The 22406-nt window shown below is 42.6% G+C and overlaps 1 protein-coding gene, 1 long non-coding RNA gene and 1 pseudogene across 3 annotated transcripts; 2 read left to right on the plus strand and 1 right to left on the minus strand.

Moving 5' to 3' along the window:
* Positions 1–561: 561 nt before the first annotated feature.
* pold4 (DNA polymerase delta 4, accessory subunit) lies at positions 562–2656 on the minus strand. 2 transcript variants are annotated; one of them, XM_014208887.2, is made up of 5 exons: positions 2481–2656; positions 1953–2060; positions 1563–1652; positions 1178–1289; positions 562–723 (listed from the first exon to the last, which is right to left on the minus strand). In XM_014208887.2, exons 2-5 carry the CDS (start codon positions 2056–2058, stop codon positions 699–701), a joined length of 333 nt encoding a protein of 110 aa, XP_014064362.1. In that variant the 5' UTR covers positions 2059–2060; positions 2481–2656; the 3' UTR covers positions 562–698.
* Positions 2657–3379: 723 nt separating this feature from the next.
* On the plus strand, positions 3380–14336 carry LOC106609904 (FACT complex subunit SSRP1-like; annotated as a pseudogene).
* A 697-nt stretch (positions 14337–15033) lies between these two features.
* On the plus strand, positions 15034–17030 carry LOC123723814 (uncharacterized). The gene is made up of 2 exons (XR_006770772.1): positions 15034–16412; positions 16547–17030. It is a non-coding gene; the product is annotated as an uncharacterized lncRNA (long non-coding RNA).
* Positions 17031–22406: the final 5376 nt, after the last annotated feature.

Genomic DNA, 22406 nt, shown 5'->3' on the forward strand with positions numbered 1-22406 from the left:
GGTGAATCCAGCTGAAAGCTATGATCCCTTATTGATGTCACTTGTTAAAGCCACTTCAATCAGTGTAGATGATGGGGAAGAGACAAGTTAAAGAAGGATTTTTAAGCCTGGAGACAATTGAGACATGGATTGTGTATGTGTGCCATCCCGTGTGTATCAAGAATGGTCCACCACCCAAAGGACATCCAGCCAACTGTGGGAAGCATTGGAGTCAACATGGGCCAGCATCCCTGTGGAACACTTTCGACACCTTGCAGAGTCCATGCCCCAATGTATTGAGGCTGTTCTGAGGGTAAAGGTGTTCCTAATGTTTGGTATACTCAATGTGTATTACTGTGTAATAGAATGTGTCACTATCTACACAACATTAGCAGGTAATAGCAACATCTGACTGTCCCTCGCGCTCTCTTCCTCACTCTGGTACATATACAATTGAAATACTTTATTTTGAAATAGGTTACCTATAAAAATATTTATGGAAATGTCTCAAAAGTGTACCAAATGTGTGACGTAGGCAGTGGTGTGTGTGTGTTTGTGTGACAGACCTAACAAAAACAGATATTTGGGTAGAAAAGGGTATTTTAATCAAAAATGTGTAGTGTGATGGTTAGCAGTCAAACCTGAACTGAACAAAAGCAAAAGCACATGAACTTTGGACATTTCACTTTTATCTTCTCTGTCGCTCCACTTTTTATTTCTCACAATGGATAGTCACTCCACAGGCTGAAAGACAAAACAGTACAAACACAATATTTTATGACAATTGTATAATTTCTCATTACTGTTATGCACAACGTTACTTATGATACTGTATGGCTGGAATACATTTGTAATGGTCCAGAATCAAGTGTGTGTGTTTTTGAGAGTTTTTTGTGTATTTTTGACTGTGTGTGTGGTGTGTGTACACTCTTAGAAAAAAGGTGCTATCTAGAACCTAAAAGGGTTCTTCGGCTGTCCCCATAGGAGAACCCTTTGAATAACCCTTTTTTGTTCCATGTAGAACCATTTCCACAGAGGGTTCTACATGGAACCCAAAATACTTCTACCTAGAACCCAAAAGGATTCTCCTATGGGGACAGCCGAACAACCCTTTTTTTCTAAGAATGTACATGCATTTGTGTATGTGTGTGTGTGCATCTGCTTGTTCGTTGTGTGTGTACTATTCTGATCGTAGTACCAGTGTGTGTAGTCCGGGTCTGTGTCTGCGCTAAGCAGCATATCTCTGATCTCCTGAGGGGGGTTTAACCCATGCTGTGCAGCTCTCTCCCACCGCTGCAAGCGACTGATACCTGATAGAGAGAGAGAGAGTGTGAGTACAGTGGGAGTAGGAATGCTACTGTAGATCATATAACACTATGAGATACAGGAAGGAAAACAATTGGATTGGTTTAAAACAATTCACAAAGCAATATGTCACAGGAGAGGAAACGCTAAAACATCACACTATAAAGGAACAGTGCAAAGATGAAACACTGGCTCTCCGCTGTGCTGCATATTGTTATTATGAACAACGGTATTAAAAATGTGTTGTCAGATAGTTAACACCGTTTACTGAATTTTACCTGTGCAGGGTCCATACCGCCAGTCCTGGTCAAACTGCCTCAGCTCCTGCAGCTCTATCTCTCTGGCCGTGAGGGGGCGCGGCTCAGTGTCTGATTGGACGAGAGACAGGAAGCGAGGTTAGACTGACACCACCATGACCAATCACATACAGCTGGGCAATAGTGCTCTATTGACAAGCTGAGTTGCATCACTAATTTCCTCTCCGGAGAGCGATAAAACTATTCTAGCACGCTATTTCATTTTATTCATTGTGTCAATACAATTATTTGCGTGTCATTTGAAAACAGTTGTTCAATTTCATACTCTACTATGTTCCATTTGTCTTGTATGACTGCTGTGTGGTTTGCTGGACACACATACACACACACACACACACACACAAGTCTAACCCTTCTGGGGAGGCGATGGGGTCCTCTTCTCTCTCTTCTCCTCTCTCCTGGATCTCTTTACCACCTTGTAGGAATCGGTGATCAGAGCTGCACGTTTGGCCGTCATGGCTGACAGACAGGCAGACAGACAGGGTGTGTTTTCTACTGACATTGATGAGTAGGCAGTGTTTCTATTTCAATAGTAGAATTCAGAATCTGGGTTCTTGTTTCGTTTAAACCAAGTCTGCAGTATAGTTTGCGGGTTGACGTTACACACAGGGCATAACTACATTTTGACACAGCGACTGAACGTCCCACACTCAACCTCAGTTCCTTTACAAATGGATTGAGGTCTGTCATGCAAACATTAGCTGCATAACTTGCAATTTCGACGATATTTCGCCACCAATGCAAAGTATTGTGAACATTTTGTATGCATTACTACCATATGACCTATTCTGCGCGTTTTCATTGGTTTCTTGCACTTGCGCAATTCTTTGCGTGCAAAAACGTTTTTTATCAAGCCCTTGATATTGTTTTATAACATACCAGATCGCAATTCTGTTCGATGTCTTTCCACTTCGTTTTTTGCCTGACGATCAATTTGTATGTTCTCATGAACAAAACAATCGAAACGCAAGAAACCCGGACCAAGAGAAGAAAAAAACGTCAAACGTAACACATAACAGCCTTGGCTACGTCACTTTCGACGTACACGACGTAAAGACTTGACGTTCTCCCCACGCACAACATTACAAGTTGACAGCTACAACAAAACGGTTAGTAATGTAAACAAGACGTTATTCCACATATCAACTATAATCGGTAGACAATAACATAGTAATGGCACCATTATAGCAAGCTGTACTATATTGCATAATAGTTTTTACATGTCATAATGGTTATTTACATGTCTCAGTCCCAATTTGCTTGACAGCTGACAGCAACACATAACAAGCAAGCTTGGTCGGGTTGTTATAATCATCACTGCAAGGCCTACTATGCTAAATTGTTGGGGCATGCAGTTCATACAGGCTTCCATATAAATCGTTTAGATGTATTTCATTCAAGATTTAGTCCACTTCCTGCACATAAAATGTAAATCATTGAAACAATATATATTTCTTACAAATGTGGAGTTAGACAGTGATATCTCTATGAGTTTGTAGTTAGTTTATACTATAGACAGTACAGTACAGTAGATACGGTGATAATATTATAATAATTATATATTCCATTTAGCAGAGACTTTTATTCAAAGCGAATTACAGTTGCGTGCATACACTTTATTTACGAGTGATCCCGGTAATCGTACCCACCGTCCTGGTGTTGCAAGCCCCATGCTTTACCAATTGAGCTCGAGGACCAGTATAATGAAGGCAGATGGTTATCCTCAGTGTGTGGTATTAGAGGTACAGTGGCTCCTGAGGACCTGAGGAATAGCTGCCATGGGCAACCCACTGGAGTTCAGTGACATTTACCAGGAGGTCAAAGGGTCGTGTGTGTGTGTGTGTGTGTGTGTGTGTGTGTGTGTGTGTGCGCGTGCGTGTTTGTGCGTGTGTGTGAGAGAAATAGAGAGAGAGGACTCGAGGAGAGACTGTTTGTGTGTGTTTCTGCACAGCAACAGATATCTGACAATGCAGTAACAAGTCAACAGTTAAAAACTATTACCAACTTTTCTAAATGTGTGTTTGTCTATGTTTACGTCAGGTGTTTCTATACAGTATATATACAGTTGAAGTCGGAAGTTTACATACACTTATGTTGGAGTCATTAAAAATCGTTTTTCAACCACTCCACACATTTCTTGTAAACAAACTATAGTTTTGGCAAGTCGGTTAGGACATCTACTTTGTGTATGACACAAGTAATTTTTCCAACAATTGTTTACAGACAGATTATTTCACTTATAATTCACTATCACAATTCCAGTGGGTTTAGAAGTTTACATACGTCAGAAGTTTACATACGCTAAGTTGACTGTGCCTTTAAACAGCTTGGAAAATTCCAGAAAATGATGTCATGGCTTTAGAAGCTTTTGAAAGACTAATTGACATCATTTGAGTCAATTGGAGGTGTAGCTGTGGATGTATTTCAAGGCCTACCTCAAACTCAGTGCCTTTTTGCTTGACATCATGGGAAAATCTAAATGAATCAGCCAAGACCTCAGAACAAAAATTGTAGACCTCCACAAGTCTGGTCCGTCTTTGGGAGGAATTTCCAAACGCCTTAAGGTACCACGTTCATCTGTACAAACAATAGTACGCAAGTATAAACACCATGGGACCACGCATCCGTCATACTGCTCAGTAAGGAGACGCGTTCTGTCTCCTAGAGATGAACATACTTTGGTGCGAAAAGTGCAAATCAATTCCAGAACAACAGCAAAGGACCTTGTGAAGATGCTGGAGGAAACAGGTACAAAAGTATCTATATCCACAGTAAAACAAGTCCTATATCGACATAATCTGAAAGGCCGCTCAGGAAGGAAGAAGCCACCGCTCCGAAACCGCCATAAAAAAGCCAGACTACGGTTTGCAACTGCACATGGGGACAAAGATCGTAATTTTTTGAGAAATGTCCTCTGGTCTGATGAAACAAAAATAGAACTGTTTGGCCATAATGACCATAGATATTTTTGGAGGAAAAGGGGTGAGGCTTGCAAGCCGAAGAGCACTATCCCAACCGTAAAGCATGGAGGTGGCAGCATCATGTTGTGGGGGTGCTTTGCTGCAGGAGGGACTGCTGCACTTCACAAAATAGATGGCATCATGAGGGAGGAAAATGATTTGGATATATTGAAGCAACATCTCAAGACATCAGTCAGGATGTTAAAGCTTGGTCGCAAATGGGTCTTTCAAATGGACAATGACCCCAAGCATACTTCCAAAGTTGTGGCAAAATGGCTTAAGGACAACAAAGTCAAGGTATTGGACTGGCCATCACAAAGCCCTGACCTCAATCCCATAGAAAATCTGTGGGCAGAACTGAAAAGGTGTGTGCGAGCAAGGAGGCATACAAACCATACTCAGTTACACCAGCTCTGTCAGGAGGAATGGGCCAAAATTCACCCAACTTATTGTGGGAAGCTTATGGAAGGCTCCCCAAAACGTTTGACCCAAGTTAAACAATTTAAAGGCAATGCTACCAAATACTAATTGAGTGTATGTAAACTTCTGACCAACTGGGAATGTGATGAAAGAAATAAAAGCTGAAATTAATCATTCTCTCTACTATTATTCTGACATTTCACATTCTTAAAATAAAGTGGTTATCCTAACTGACCTAAGACAGGGAATTTTTACTTACATTTAAGATTAATTGTGAAAAATGTAGTTGAAATATATTTTGCTAAGGTGTATGTACGTAAACTTCCGACTTCAACTGGGTGTCAACACTATTTACTGTGTTTTCCCCAGAATGACGGCCGTCTGTGGTTCGGTAGACAGAGTGTTGTGTATAAGAGCAGTAAGACAGGGAAGGTGGACAGCATCCCATCTGTGGAACTGTCTCAGGCCCAGTGACCACCAGCACCGGGCACATCTACAAATATGACGGCTTCAGAGACACGGTGACCAGAGGGATGGGGGGGAAGAGAGAGGGATGAGGAGAAGTGAGGAGAGGAAAGGGGTGGAGGAGAGGAAAAAAGGAGGGAGGGTAGGAGGAGAGAGAGAGGGAGGGGGAGGGAGGGAGATATCGTTGAGGGGAGACAGAGAGATGGAGGGAAGGATGCAGGGGAGGGAGGTATGGATGATGGAAGAGAGAAAAAATGAGACCAGGGAGGAAAGAGGTGGAAAGAGGAAAGAATGGGAATGAAAAGAGAGTAAAGAGTGAGTTTGGAGTAGGAACGAGATCAAAGAGGAGTATAGAATCATTTGAAACAGAAAAATCTGCATGGAAAATAAACATTGTCTTCTCTCTCTACATCCCTCTCCTCTCTCTCTCCAGGACTTTGAGAAGATCTCTGAGTACTTCAAAGCCCACTACAAAGTGGAGCTGTCAGAGAAGGAATTATGTGTGAAAGGTTGGAACTGGGGCACCGCCAAATTCTCTGGTAAGGACAACAGTACCACATATTCAAGTTCTCAGAGGCCATTTTGGTTATAACATTTTGGCTCCAACACAGTCTAGTTGCTATCCCCAGGCCCTCTCCTGTCATTCGAGGTGAGTGACAGCCCAGCATTTGAGATCCCCCTGGCCAGCGTGTCCCAGTGTGCCACGGGGAAGAACGAGGTGACGCTGGAGTTCCACCAGAACGATGAGGCAGAGGTGTCGCTCATGGAGGTCCGCTTCTATGTCCCGCCCGGGGACACCGCCACCACGGAAGAGGGGCCAGAACCCGTAGAGGTGGGGGGCTGTGTGTGAGCGTGTGTCTGGTATAGACTTGAAGAAAGGAAAAACCCACACTCACTGAAATGTTCTTTAAGTTGTAATGTTTTTTTTTGTTGCAGCGGAGATCAGAACTAATGGATGGCAGCGTTCGTCAAAGTCTGGTATAGACTCCCATATTAGTCCCATATTCAGATTCAGAAAACTTTAACGTCCTCAAAAGGCAATTCATTTTGCAGCAGTCAAAGTACATACAGACACGATCACATATTAAAATGTAAAACACAACAACAGAACGAAGCAACTGATATTTACAGTAAGTCGTCAGGATAATGCATAGTCTCTCATAGCCTCCAGTATTATGGATGTTTTTTTTGTTTGTTTATGTTTTTCTCCCATTTTTCTCACCAATTTCGTGATATCTAATTGGTAGTTGCTATCTTGTCTCATCGCTGCAACTCCCCAACGAACTCGGGAGAGGCGAAGGTCGAGAGCCATGCGTCCTCCGAAACACGACCCTGCCAAGCCGCACTGCTTCTTGACACACTGCTCACTTAACCCGGAAGCCAGCCGCACCAGTGTGTCGGAGGAAACACTGTCCAACTGATGACCAAAGTCAGCTTGTATTATGGATGTTTTGACCTTTTCAGTCCTGCAGAGCAAACTCTTCTCCACAACAAACTTCAGTGTCAGGACTCAGCGACTAGACATCTCTGTCTGAATAATGAGACACTCAAACGGCTTGGACTGGCAGTCAACTGAACTGCCACCAACCGTCAAGTTCAACTTTATTGGGATAAAAGTTTGACATGTTAAAACTGAAATAAATGAGTATCTACAGGGGATTTGAACAAAGGTCTCTGCCAAATGCCTCAAATGAATAAATTAACAAATGTAGATATTGCATGTAATGTAACATGTTTTGTCCCCCTCTCAGGTGTTTAGAGACAGTGTGCTGTCCAAGGCAGATGTGATCCAGGTTACCGGAGATGCTGTGTGTATCTTCAAAGAGCTGCAGTGTCTCACGCCCAGGGGCAGGTACATACGCACACACCTTTACACACCTTTACACACACACCTTTACACACATATACACACACATACCTTTACACACATATACACACACATACCTTTACACACACACCTTTACACACGTATACACACACACACACCTTTATGCACACATATGCAGGGGCAGGTAGGCACACACAAACCTTATTCATGCCAACTACCCCTTCACCTGTGGCAAAAGTAGGAAGATGTACCCCTTTACTTTACTTCCACCTCATTTTGTGGGCAGTGTTGCACATAACCTGTCTTCTCTTGAGAGCCTGGTCTGCCTACGGTGGCCTTTCGCAATAAGAAGGCTATGCTCACTGAGTCTGTACATAGTCAAAGCTTTCCTTATTTTTGGGTCAGTCACAGTGGTCAGGTATTATGCCACTGTGTACTCTCTGTTTAGGGCCAAATAGAATTCTAGTTTGCTCTGTTTTTTGTAAATTGTTTCCAATGTGTCAAGTAATTATCTTTTTGTTTTCTCACGATTTGGTTGGGTCTAATTGTGTTGCTTTGTGGGGTCTGTTTGTGAACAGAGGCCCAGGACCAGCTTGTTTAGGGGACTCTTCTCCAGGTTCATCTCTCTGTAGGTGATGGTTTTGTCATGGAAGGTTTGGGAATCGCTTCCTTTTAGGTGGTTGTAGAATTTAACGGTTCTTTTCTGGATGTTGATAATTAGCGGATATCGGCCTGATTCTGCTCTGCATGCATTATTTGGTGTTTTACTTTGTACACAGAGGATATTTTTGGAGAATTATACATGCAGAGTCTCAATATGGTGTTTGTCCCATTTTGTGAATTCTTGGTTGGTGGGGGGACCCCAGACCTCATAAATGGCAATGGGTTCTATAACTGATTTTTTTAGCCAGATCCTAATTGGTATGTTGAATTTTATGTTCCCTTTGATGGCATAGAAGGCCCTTCCTGCCTTGTCTCTCAGCTCATTCACAGCTTTGTGGAAGTTACCCGTGGCGTTGATGTTTAGGCAGAGATATGTATAGTTTTTTTATGTGCTCCAGGGCAACGGTATCTAGATGGAATTTGTATATGTGGTCTTGGCAACTGGACCTTTTTTGGAACACCATTATTTTTGTCTTACTGAGATTTACTGTCAGGGCCCAGGTCTGACAGAATCTGTGCAGAAGATCTAGGTGCTGCTGTATGCCCCCCTTGGTTGGTGACAGAAGCACCAGATCATCAGCAAACAGTAGACATTTGACTTCAGATTCTAGTAGGGTGTGGCCGGGGACTGCAGACTGTTCTAGTGCCGTCGCCATTTCGTTGATATATATGTTGAAGAGGGTGGGGCTTAAGCTGCATCCCTGTCTCACCGCATGGCCCTGTGGGAAGAAATGTGTGTGTTTTTTGCCAATTTTAATCGCACACTTGTTGTTTGGATTTTATAATGTTGTATGTTTTTCCCACAACACGACTTTCCATCAATTTGTATAGCAGACCCTCATTCCAAATTAAGTCAAAGGCTTTTTTTAAATCAACAAAGCATGAGAAGACTTTGCCTTTGTTTTGGTTTGTTTGTTTGTCAATTAGGGTGTGCAGGGGGAATACGTGGTCTTTCATATGGTAATTTGGTAAAAAGCCAATTTGACATTTGCTCAGTATATTGTTTTCACTGAGGAAATGTACAATTCTGCTGTTAATGATAATGCAGAGGATTTTCCCAAGGTTGCTGTTGACGCATATCCCACCGTAATTTGTCTCCACATTTGTGGATTGAGGTGATCAGTCGTTGGTTCCAAATATTGGGGAAGATGCCAGAGCTAAGTATGACGTTAAAGAGTTTAAGTTTAGCCAATTGGAATTTGTTGTCTGTATATTTTATCATTTAATTGAAGATTCCATCAACACCACAGGCCTTTTTGGGTTGGAGGGTTTGTATTTTGTCCTGTAGTTCATTCAATGTAATTGGAGAATCCAGTGGGTTCTTTAATAGTCTTTAATAGTTGATTCTAAGATTTGTATTTGATCATGTATATGTTTTTGCTCTTTGTTCTTTGTTATAAAGCCAAAAATATTGGAGAAGTGGTTTATCCATACATCTCCATTTTGAATAGATAATTCTTCGTGTTGTTGTTTGTTTAGTGTTTTCCAATTTTCCCAGAAGTGGTTAGAGTCTATGGATTCTTCAATTACATTGAGCTGATTTCTGACGTGCTGTTCCTTCTTTTTCCATAGTGTATTTCTGTATTGTTTTAGTGATTCACCATAGTGAAGGCGTAGGCTCAGGTTTTCTGGGTCTCTATGTTTTTGGTTGGACAGGTTTCCCAATTTCTTTCTCAGGTTTTTGCATTCTTCATCAAACCATTTGTCATTGTTGTTCATTTTCTTAGGTTGTCTGCTTGAAATTGAGAGGTCAAATATACTGTTTAGATTTTCTTCTGCCAAGTTTACACCTTCACTATTACAGTGGAACGTTTTGTCCAGGAAGTTGTCTAAAAGGGATTGAATTTGTTGTTGCCTAATTGTTTTTTGGTAGGTTTCCACACTACATTCCTTCCATCTATAGCATTTCTTAATATTACTCAGTTCCTTTGGTTTTGCTGCCTCATGATTGAGTATTGTTCTGTTCAGATAGACTGTGATTTTTCTGTGATCTGATAAGGGTGTCAGTGGGCTGACAGTAAACGCTCTGAGAGACTCTGGGTTGAGGTCAGTGATAAGTAGTCCACAGTATTACTGCCAAGAGATAAGCTATAGGTGTACCTACCATAGAAGTCCACTCGAGGCCTACCACTGAATTTGTACATACCTCTCTCTCTCTCTCTCTCTCTCTCTCTCTCTCTCTCTCTCTCTCTCTCTCTCTCACGCTCTCTCTCGCGCTCTCCGCTCTCTCTCTCGCGCTGTCCTCTCTCTCTCTCGCGCGCTCTCTCTCTCTCTCTCTCTCTCTCGCGCTCTCCTCTCTCTCTCTCACGCTCTCCCTCTCTGTCTCTTCTCTCTCTCTCGCGCTCTCCTCTCTCATCTCTCTCCTCTCTCTTTCTGTCTCTCCTCTCTCCTCTCTCTCTCTCCTCTCTCTTCTCTCTAGAGAGGGAGTGGAGAAGCGTTATAGGGGGAAGCTCAATAAGAACATGTCAGGTTCTCTCTATGAGATGGTCAGCAGGGTGATGAAGGCTCTGGTCAACAGGAAGATCACCGTGCCAGAAAACTTTCTGGGGTAAACACACACACACACACACGCACGCACGCACGCACGCACGCACGCACGTACGTCCAGGAGTAAACACACATTCATACACACATTTCTAAGACAAGACTAAGCAACATGAATGTCAGCCGCGCGCAGTAGTCGACGAACTGTGCCGATTCCACATTTAAAATCATCTGGAAATGAATGGAAAATGATGTCCGATGTTCTGTGGTCAGAGGCGATAGGACGGCCAACTGCTGCGCACAGCTAGCGTTCATGTTGGTCTGTCATTCCACTCTAAAATAGAACTTTCTCTTAAAGCTCTAACTCTCTCCCCTGCAGTCACTCAGGGACCCAGTGTATAACGTGTTCCTACAAAGCGTCGTCAGGCCTGCTCTACCCTCTGGAGAGGGGTTTTGTCTACGTACACAAGCCCCCCGTGCACCTGCGCTTTGAGGAGGTGCTGTATGCTTGTTATTTGTCCTTATGGGACATTCAAGTACCTTTTTGTTGTTGTTCTTTCATTCCTTCATACTTCTTCTACTCCTTCTTCTTCATCCGTCCAGGTGTCATGTGTTAACTTCGCCAGAGGCACCACCACCACGCGCTCCTTCGAGTTTGAGAACGAAACCAAGCAGGGCACCCAGTTCACCTTCAGCAGCATCGAGAGGTGACGGATACACACGCATACACGAAACGCACGCACAAACACTCACACACACGCATACACGAAACGCACACACAAACACTCCCACACACGCATACACGAAACGCACACCCAAACACTCACACACACGCATACACGAAACGCACACCCAAACACTCACACACACGCATACACGAAACGCACACACAAACACTCACACACATACACTTATACATACACACACCTTTGTCACGTCTCATCTTTCACTCCATCCTCTCTCTTTCTCTCTCTCTCTCGTTCTATCTCTCCATCAAAGAAGGGGTATGGGAAGCTTTTTGACTTTGTGACCGCCAAGAAGCTCAGCATCAAGAACAGAGGATTCAAAGAGGTAAACATCTCACCTGGTCACCTGTCAACTCCACTATTTCACTCTTTCATTAGATGTGCCTTCATCCCTTCGTCCACTGACCTGTCCTCTCTGTCTCTCTGTGTTGTGGTCCGGTAGAAAAAGGTTGGTCCTGTACGGAGGTGGTGGTTTGGTTTTAAACTGCATGGTGTGTGATTTGGGAGAATGTTATGATCAGGATTGGGGGTGTTAATTGCATTGCCTGTCTCTTATGGAATTGTGGGGGTGGGAGGAGTCTAAATCTGTGTGTGTTATTACTGATGATATAGCAAAGTGACACCTAACTTGGTAAAGTGTGACAACATTTTACATTTTGTTCACTGTGTATATTTCCCACAGTTAGTTAGCATCTTTACATGGGTTGTCTGCGTTTTACAATGAATGATATTTCCTTGTATTACTACAGTACTACTGTGTATTTACTATGATACTACTATGTATTTACTATAATACTGCTGGGTATTTTTGTCCTGTCAGGGTATGAGGGGTAAAGATGACATGTTGGAGAACTTAGACGAGGACGAGCACGATGCCTACCTGAACAGGATGAAAGAGGAGGGCAAGATCAGAGAGGAGGCCAATGACAGTGATGACTCCGATGAAGAGAGCGGTGACAGAAGGCTTGGCCAATCAGATGGCGAGAGCAGTGAGTGACAGGAGGCGGGGCCAATCAGAGGGTGAGAACAGTGAGTGACAGATATTGCTGAGCGATTATTTATGTTGGTTCGGTTTCGGTTTGATTCTTAAAAAATAATCACTGTTTTCGGTTTAGATCATTTTTGTAAATATTAAAAGCACTATGCATTATGTGGGTTGAATGCTGTAACAACAGAGAATAAATCAATGAATAAAAGTCCCATGATGGTAGTGACTGCCCATTACGGCTTATCACTTATTAACCAACATTTATTCACATTACTTAACGTTAATAAAATATTTTGGTTGTTGTGTATATTACATTTGTTTTATTTTATTAGTTTATTATTTCATTTCAAGTCATCATCTAACCTCTATAGAGCTGCTGCCTATGCTGTCTGACAAAATCCTTATTTTAGTAGTTCTTCAAACTAAATAAGTCATACTTTTATGACCATACTTTTAATACCAACTATCAATCACTTATATCATGTATTTTTTTTAAATACCTTGCGAAGCAACTGCTCTCTATTCCTCTCGATAGCGCATTCTTCTGTCTCTTCTCTCCCTCTCGGTGTCTGTCCTGAGTAGGCGCGCAATGCAAGTAGGCGCGCAATGTATTATGGTCATTGTAGTTATTTACCATGTTTTCTGCACTAAACAGTGTATAATATTGGCCTGTTGAAAACTACAACTCTTTACTACATCACACAGTTCGGGCTTGGCCTGATTTATCTCTAGAGTAACTGCACATTGGGATCACAGGGGAAGAAAACGGAACGAAATGGAACTCAAATAATTGAAACGATGTCAGTCAGGGTGAGAGTGGTGAGTGACAGGAGGCAGGGCCAATCACAGTTGTTTCTCTTGTCTTCCAGATTAGTCTTTTAACCCTGGAGAGGAGGAGGATGACATAGCGGAAGAGTATGTATTTGTTTCCAATCCATCACTCCCTTCAATTTACCGCTTTTTTTCAATGTTTTTATCACTCAATCTCTTTCACTTTCCCCTCTCTCTTCTCATCCTGCCTCCCTCTCTCTCACTTGCCTACTTTCTTTCACTCTCACACTTTCTCTTTCTCTCACACTCTCTCTCTTTCTCTGTCTCCTCTCTCAGGTATGACAGTAAGGCGTCAGCCAGTGACAGCAGTGCAGCGGGGGGAGACAGTGACAGAGAGAAGAAGAAGAAGAGACCAGCCAAGAAGGCCAAACTGGTGAAGGAGAGGAAACCACGCAAGGTAAAGGAGGGAGGAATGGAGGGAAAGAGGGAGGAGAGGTAAAACTAAGTACCTTATCTGAAATGAACCCGTCTTTCCATCTCTCAACCTCTCAACCTCTCTCCTCCTTTTTCCTCTTTCCTCTCTTTCTCTGTCCTTCCTCCTCTTTGCGTGTTCTCTCTCTTCACCTCTGTTTTTCTCCTTCTTCCCTTCCACTCTCCCTCCCTCTTTTCTCCCCTCGCCCTCCTTCCCTCTCTCTCCTCAGAAGAAGCCGAAGGACAGTGGCGCCCCCAAGAGGCCGATGAGCGCCTATTTCCTGTGGCTGAACGCCAGTCGCGATAGCATCAAAGCAGAGATCTCCAAGAGGGCCGGGGAGATGTGGAGGGAATTGGGGAAGGAGCAGAAAGAGGTGTGAGAGAGGGAGGGGGAGAGAGAGAGAGAGATACCAGTATTGCAATTGTCCTCCTCTCATCCTTCCCTCTTGTTTTTCTTTTGCTCTCCCTTTCAATAGTGTGAAGAAATGTAGTGCATTATAAAAAAATGTAGTTCATTTTTGACCTATTGACTATCTCTTTCTTTTCCTCCGCCCGATTCCTCTCCCCGCCTCTCTCTGTCTCTGTGTCTCTCTGTCTCTCTGTCTGTCGTGGAACGCGGAGGAGGCGAAGAAGGACTATGAGGGAGTACAGAAAGAGTGGAGGGGGATCCTCTGCCCCCTCCAAAAAGTTCAGTATCATGTCCCCGTTAAACACCTACATCCTACACTCTTACAAAAAAAGGTTCTGGATAGAACCAAAAAGGGTTCTATGCTTGCTTCATACAGTGCATTCGGAAAGTATTCAGACCCCCTTCACTTTTTCCACATTTTGTTACGTTGCAGCCTAAAAAAAAAGGCAGCGCGCTTGGAGTTTGCCAAAAGGCACTGAAAGGACTCTCAGACCATGAGAAACAAGATTCTCTGGTCTGACGAAACCAAGATTGAACCCTTTGGCCTGAATGCCAAGTGTCATGTCTGAAGGAAACCTGCCACCATCCCTACGGTGAAGAATGGTGGTGGCAGCATCATGCTGTGGGGATGTTTTTCAGCGGCAGGGACTGGGAGACTAGTCAGGATTGAGAGAAAGATGAACGGAGCAAAGTACAAAGAGATCCTTGATGAAAACCTGTTCCAGTGCTCAGGACCTCAGACTGGGGCAAAGGTTCACCTACCAACAGGACAACGACCCTAAGCACACAGCCAAGACAACGCAGGAGTGGCTTCAGGACAAGTCTCTGAATGTCCTTGAACCCGATTGAACATCTCTGGAGAGACCTGAAAATAGCTGTGCAACGACACTCCCCATCCAACCTGACCGAGCTTGAGAGGATCTGCAGAAGAGAATGGGAGAAACTCCCCAAATACAGGTGTGCCAAGCTTGTAGCATCGTACCCAAGACAACTCGAGGCTGTAATCGCTGCCAAAGGTGCTTCAACATTGTACTGAGTAAAGGGTCTGAATACTTATGTAAATGTGTATTTCTGTTTTTTATATTTTATACATTTGCAACATTTTCTAAAAACCTGTTTTTGCCTTGTCAGTATGGTGTATTGTGTGTAGATTGATGAGGAGAAAAAACGATTTAATCAATTTTAGAATAAGGCTGTAACAAAATGTGGATAAAGTGAAGGGGTCTGAATACTTTCCGAATGCTCTGTACATGGCTTCTACATCTGCATTGCTTGCTGTTTGGGGTTTCAGGCTGGGTTTCTGTATAGCACTTTGTGACATTGGCTGATGTAAAAAGGGCTTCATAAATACATTTGATTGATTAAGATTCAATATAGAACCAAAATTGGTTCCATATAGAACCCTGTAGGAAACCCAAGGGTTCTATATGGAACCAATTTTGGTTCAGTGAAGAAGAACCCCTTGGGTTCTGATCAAAGAACCCTACAAAAGGGTTTTATATAGAACCTTTAAGGGTGCCATATTCCTGGGTTGCCTGTTTCGTCACAATATTTTTTGAACGTTCATTTTGGACTGATGCCCGACTGAGCATTCTACTCAATGCATCGTCAATGAGTGTTGATGAAGATTATATCAAAAGTGCATTACAGTGACTTGGAAATACAATGACATTCAAAAGGAGACAAATAATTAGTAGGAAAACCTTTTGTCATCATTTTGATGTCGCCATATTGACTTTAGATGCAGTATAACGTTAGCTATCTAGCTAAGATTGAGGAGAGGCCACCGGATTTTAGCTCGCTAACGTTAGCATTGCTAGCTATTTGTGACAAACTTTGCTAGCTAATGACAACATTGCAATCTGTAAAGTACATTTGACGACATGATAATGCTGGCAAAGTTGTTTCCTACTAAATATTTGACTACTTTAGTAATGTCATTGTATTTCCAGGCACAGTAGTGTAATTTAGACTAAACCGTAGTTAGCCTCTGTCCAGAGTGACTGGGTTTATCACCACTTTAGGGCACCACTATGGCACCGCCGAGTGACGGAGGTGCAACCTATGAATATGAAGAAAGCACTACAACTCTTTTTGGTTCTATCCAGAACATTTTTTTCTAAGAGTTTAGATACAATTGATGCACTACTTGTATATAATTTACAGTGTATATATAACGTGGGATGGTTTCCCAGACCCAGATTAAGCATACTGCTAGACTAGAAATCATTTCTAATTGAGATTCTCCATTGAGCATGCTTTTTAATCGAGGACTAGGCTTAGTCTGGGTCTGTGTCATAGATTATCATAGATTATCATGTAAGAGTTTTGCTGATCATAACACCAAAAGGTGCATCATATTTGAAGTATTTTTGTCTGAACGTTTGCTTATTTATCCTGTCTTGAATATATCTCCTCCTCTTTTTCATGTGTTCAGGTTGAGGAAAAAGAAGGGAGGGAAGAGTGATGAGGAGAATAAGAAGGGGAAGTCTGGTGGAGGGAGGGAGAGAGAGAGGGAGACAGGAAACGACAGCTTTAAGAGCAGGGAGTTTATCTCCAGCGAAGAGAGCTCCTCAGAGTCAGACAGAGGCAAGGGCAAACGCAAGGTGAGGACGCGCATGCACACACACACTGTACTTCACATACAAAGCATTTTGCTACAAGTATGGCATTTCAGACAATTGTTTTGTTTAATCATGTTCACGCCTCTTCTTTTACCCTCTCTCTTTCTCCATCTCAGGGTTCAGATGAACAAGAGGAGGAGGTGGCCTCGACCCCACCCAGTTCTGACTCAGGATCAGACTGAGGCGCGCCTGAGAGGAGAGGGAGAAAGAGAGGGAAGGACATGGTGAGGGAAAAGAGGGCAACGTGTGGAGAGGGGTTGTGAACTCTACCGCCCTCTGTTCCTCTCTCACACGCTAATTCTATTCCGTTTTAAAGTACATGAAGCAAGTATGAAGATAATTCATACCGATGTATTCAAAAATATTCTGTCCAGGAATTGTAAAACTATCCCTCTTATCTCAGGAAGCAAAATACCGTATTTCATTGTTTTAGCCCAGTGCAAAAATCCCATAACCTGACCAGTGTCATGACTATATTTCCCAGCTACACATGCATGACACTGTCTGTCGGTTTAGGCTGTGAACAACTCAGGTAAAAACCCTTGCCTACTGTGAAATGTAGTTTTCCAGAATATTACTCAATTAAATATTATAAGTAAATGCTCTTTTTCATGTCTTGAGTGTTTTGGTGCTGACTGGCTTAAATGCTGTCTGTCATATACGCATGTTCATACACACATGCACGCACGCACGCGCACACACACACACACACACACATAAACAACCATTTGCTGTTAGCGACGCACAATAAACATTCTATGGTTATTCAACGTGGTTTAGAAGGATGTGTGGTGTTGGACTGAGTTAGAGTAGTGAAGAGGGCTGTGGTTTCAATATGCCACGGTGTGGTCAACTATGACAAGTGAGAATGACGGGGAGGACAGGAGAGGGGGATGGGTGGAGGAGGCCTGTCTTTTAAGTGTCGGTACGTAATCTGATACTGATGACAAGCGCTCGAAAGGAACACAATCTCCTGCTGCTCCCTCGCTCTCTTTCCAGCAATACTATCAATTCTCTCTCCCCTCTCCTTCTTAGCCAACCTCAAAATCTATTTTCTTGTTCTCTCTCTCACACTCCCTTTTGTTCTCTCTCTCTGTGTTTCTCTGCACACCCCTCTCCAACCACACCATCTTCTGTATATGACAGTTATATTGTTTATCTGCCACAACACTTACCCTCTTCTCTCTATATATTAGCCCTGGATTGATATACCTGTATACAGTATATATATCTTGTATTGTCACGTACACCGGAGAGGTGCAGTAAAATGTGTTGTTTTACAGGGTCAGCCTTACTCATCGACAGATTTTTCACCTTGTCAGCTCGGGTATTCAAACCAACCTTTCAGTTACTGGTCCAACGTTCTAACCGCTAGGCTACCTGCCGCCCTTTCCATCATGTCCTTTGTTCTTTTTTGTTGTTTCTCTCTCCCCTTATCATTGTCTGTTCTCCATCCCCTTCCGCTCCATCTTCTGTCTGTCTGTCCTCTCCATCCCTCTATCTCTCTCCTTCCTCTCAGACCACTTACTAGGTAATCTAATTTAAGGTGTGGATGAGTTTTATTTATCAGCTATTAAGTCCATTTCCTTTCTCTCTCTTCATCGCTGTCTCTCCCCCGGCAATCTTTCTCTTTCTCTCCCTTGTTTCTTTTTCTCCCCCTCTCTCATTCTCCCATTTCTAAGGAAATCTAATAACAGGTTGGAAAGAACTTCCCAGTATCTGTATTCTCTAACGGCGCCACAATCATCATTATGACAAATATAACTCTCTGTGCGCATCCCAAATAGGGCCCTATTCCCTATATAGTGCACTACTTTTGACCAGGACCTATAGGGTGTAATTTGGGACTTAACCCTCTGGGCTAAGAGAGAGACGGATGCTATGGTGTACTGAATTCTTAACAGGGCCATGGCCATAAATACTTACGATCCGTTGTACAGTGCTTGTAATTTGGACTAGGACACTGTCGCCACCCCCATGGCACTGTCTCTGACCGCTTTAACGCCCATAGGGGCCCATTCAATTCCTTAACATTTTAGTCGTTTAGCAGATGCTCTTATAAAACGTGACTTACAGGAGCAATTATAGTTAAGTGCCTTGCTCAAAGGTACATCGGCAGATTGTTCACCTACAGTGAGGGGGAAAAGTATTTGATCCCATGCTGATTTTGTACGTTTGCCCACTGACAAAGAAATGATCAGTCTATAATTTTAATGGTAGGTTTATTTGAACAGTGAGAGAAAGAATAGCAACAAAAAAATCCAGAAAAACGCATGTCAAAAATGTTATAAATTGATTTGCATTTTAATGAGGGAAATAAGTATTTGATCCCTCTGCAAAACATGACTTAGTACTTGGTGGTAAAACCCTTGTTGGCAATAGAGGTCAGACGTTTCTTGTAGTTGGCCACCAGGTTTGCACACATCTCAGGAGGGATTTTGTCCCACTCCTCTTTGCAGATATTCTCCAAGTCATTAAGGTTTCGAGGCTGACGTTTGGCAACTCGAACCTTCAGCTCCCTCCACAGATGTTCTATGGGATTAAGGTCTGGAGACTGGCTAGGCCACTCCAGGACCTTAATGTGCTTCTTCTTGAGCCACTCCATTGTTGCCTTGGCCGTGTGTTTTGGGTCATTGTCATGCTGGAATACCCATCCACGACCCATTTTCAATGCCCTAGCTGAGGGAAGGAGGTTCTCACCCAAGATTTCATGGTACATGGCCCCGTCCATCGTCCCTTTGATGCGGTGAAGTTGTCCTGTCCCCTTAGCAGAAAAACACCCCCAAAGCATAATGTTTCCACCTCCATGTTTGACGGTGGGGATGGTGTTCTTGGGGTCATAGGCAGCATTCCTCCTCCTCCAAACACGGCGAGTTGAGTTGATGTCAAAGAGCTCCATTTTGGTCTCATCTGACCACAACACTTTCACCCAGTTGTCCTCTGAATCATTCAGATGTTCATTGGCAAACTTCAGATGGGCATGTGTATGTGCTTTCTTGAGCAGGGGGACCTTGCGGGCGCTGCAGGATTTCAGTCCTTCACGGCGTAGTGTGTTACCAATTGTTTTCTTGGGGACTATGGTCCCAGCTGCCTTAAGATCATTGAGAAGATCCTCCCGTGTAGTTCTGGGCTGATTCCTCACCGTTCTCATGATCATTGCAACCCCACGAGGTGAGATCTTGCATGGAGCCCCAGGCCGAGGGATATTGACAGTTGTTTTGTGTTTCTTCCATTTGCAAATAATCGCACCAAATGTTATCACCTTCTCACCAAGCTGCTTGGCGATGGACTTGTAGCCCATTCCAGCCTTGTGTAGGTCTACAATCTTGTCCCTGACATCCTTGCAGAGCTCTTTGGTCTTGGCCATGGTGGAGAGTTTGGAATCTGATTGATTGCTTCTGTGGACAGGTGTCTTTTATACAGGTAACAAGCTGAGATTAGGAGCACTCCCTTTAAGAGTGTGCTCCTAATCTCAGCTCGTTACCTGTATAAAAGACACCTGGGAGCCAGAAATCTTTCTGATTGAGAGGGTGTCAAATACTTATTTCCCTCATTAAAATGCAAATCAATTTAGAACATTTTTGACATGCGTTTTTCTGGATTTTTTTGTTATTCTGTCTCTCACTGTTCAAATAAACCTACCATTAAAATTATAGACCGATCATTTCTTTGTCAGTGGGCAAACGTACAAAATCAGCAGGGGATCAAATACTTATTTCCCTCACTGTATGTAGTCAGTGCTGGGATTTGAACCAGTGACCTTTCACTTACTGGCCCAATGCTCTTAATGACTAGGCCACCTCAACCCGAGAAAAAGTAAAGGAAGAAGATATTTTGGTATTTTTTTCATTAGTCAATTGTTGATATAGTGCCAAAATGTGTTGCATGTCAGCAATCAAGTTTTCAAGATATATAACTTTCAAAATACAGAAATACGGTGCATTCTTAAAGTATTCAGCCCCCTTGACTTTTTCCACTTTTTGTTACATTGCAGTCTTATTCAAAAATGATTAAATTTAAAGAAAATCCTGATCAATCTACACACAATACCCCATAACGACAAAGTGAAAACCTTTTTTTTTTTTTATCTTTGCAAATTTATTAAAAATAAAAAGCATAAATACCTTATTTACAAAAGTATTCAGACCCATTGCTATAAGACTCAAAATTGAGCTCAGGTGCATCCTGTTTCCATTGATCATCCTTGAGATGTTTCTACAACTTGATTGGAGTCCACCTGTGGTAAATTCAATTGATTGGACATGATTTGGAAAGGCACACACCTGTCTATATAAGGTCCCGCAGTTGACAGTGCATGTCAGCAAAAACCAAGCCATGAGGTCGAAGGAATTGTCCGTAGAGGTCTGAGACAGGATTGTATCGAGGCACAGATCTGGGGAAGGGTACCAAAAAATGTCTGCAGCATTGAAGGTTCCCAAGAACTCAGTGGCTTCCACCATTCTTAAATGGAAGAAGTTTGGAACAATGAAGAAGTGAATCCGGGATGCTGGACTTCCAGGCAGAGTTGCAAAGAAAAAGCCATATCTCAGACTGGCCAATAAAAAAAGATTAAGATGGGCAAAAGAACGCAGACACTGGACAGAGCTATGGCTTTCTCTTTGCAGCTCTGCCTAGAAGGCCAGCATCCCGGAGTCGTCTCTTTATTGCTGACGTTGAGACTGGTGTTTTGCGGGTACTATTTAATGAAGCTGCCAGTTGAGGACTTGTGAGATGTCTGTTTATCTTGTCCTCTTGCTCAGTTGTGCACCGGGGCCTCCCACTCCTCTTTCTATTCTGGTTAGAGCCAGTTTGCGCTGTTCTGTGAAGGGAGTAGTACACAGCGTTGTATGAGATCTTCAGTTTCTTGGCAATTTCTCGCATGGAATAACCTCCATTTCTCAGAACAAGAATAGACTGACAAGTTTCAGAAGAAAGCCTTTGTTTCTGGCCATTTTGAGCCTGTAATCGAACCCACCAATGCTGATGCTCCAGATATTCAACTAGTCTAAAGAAGGCCAGTTTTATTGCTTCTTTAATTACGACGACAGTTTTCAGCTGTGCTTACATAATTGCAAAAGGGTTTTCTAATGATCAATTAGCCTTTTAAAATGATAAACTTGGATTAAATAATACAACATGCCATTGGAACACAGGAGTGATGGTTGCTGATAATGGGCCTCTGTACACCAACGTAGATATTCCATAAAATATCAGCCGTTTCCGGCTACAATAGTCATTATCAACATTAACAATGTCTACACTGTATTTCTGATCAATTTGATGTTAGTTTAATGGACAAAAAGTGACCTATTCTTTAAAAAACAAGGACATTTCTAAGTCACCCCAAACTTTTGAACGGTAGTGTATTTACTTTTTTCCCCCTCCGTAGACCTTTAAGACAACTCTGGAATGAAAAGCGCTGTACAATTAAAATGTGTTATTATTATTATACTGTATACATACACATATCTGACATCCAGAGATACTGCCTTAATCTCTAGTCTAGTATCTTTCAGTCTATGGAAAAGCGCTATATAAATCCAATCAATTATTATGCATTATTAAAGGGCTACTTTTCAACCTTATTATCTCCAGCACCAATCCATATGTGAAAACAGAGCGTGGTTAAAAAAAGAATGTCATAGTGTTTGAAAATCACTGTCTTTAAAATGTTAACTTTAAATGTTTTTTTTACAAAATGTAGAAATACACCGTTTTCACATATGTAGACACTGGTATTGTGCTGGAGATAATGAAAATAACGCTGAAAAGTGGTGGAGCCGTACATTAGGTTATATGTTCATCTTTCAATGTGCATGGTCAAAGACAAGGGGCTGCATCCCAAATGACGCCCTATTCCCTTCATAGTGCACTACTTTTGACCTATGGACCCTGGTCAAAAGTAGGGCATTATATAGGGAATAGGGTGCCACTTGGGATGAAGACACGGTTGAAACTTCGGGTGAAATCGATATT

This window comes from Salmo salar, chromosome ssa08 (assembly GCF_905237065.1).
Source record: "Salmo salar chromosome ssa08, Ssal_v3.1, whole genome shotgun sequence".
NCBI classification, from domain to species: Eukaryota; Metazoa; Chordata; class Actinopteri; order Salmoniformes; family Salmonidae; genus Salmo; species Salmo salar.

Bases quoted from the DNA above. Each gene is read 5' to 3' on its own strand.
- pold4 (XM_014208887.2), bottom strand. From the start codon at position 2,058: ATGACGGCCAAACGTGCAGCTCTGATCACCGATTCCTACAAGGTGGTA. The intron at 1,290-1,562 runs GTAAAATTCAGT...TCTCTCTATCAG, and splicing joins GCGGTATGGACCCTGCACAG to GTATCAGTCGCTTGCAGCGG. The intron at 724-1,177 runs GTACTACGATCA...TTTGTCTTTCAG, and splicing joins GACCCGGACTACACACACTG to CCTGTGGAGTGACTATCCAT.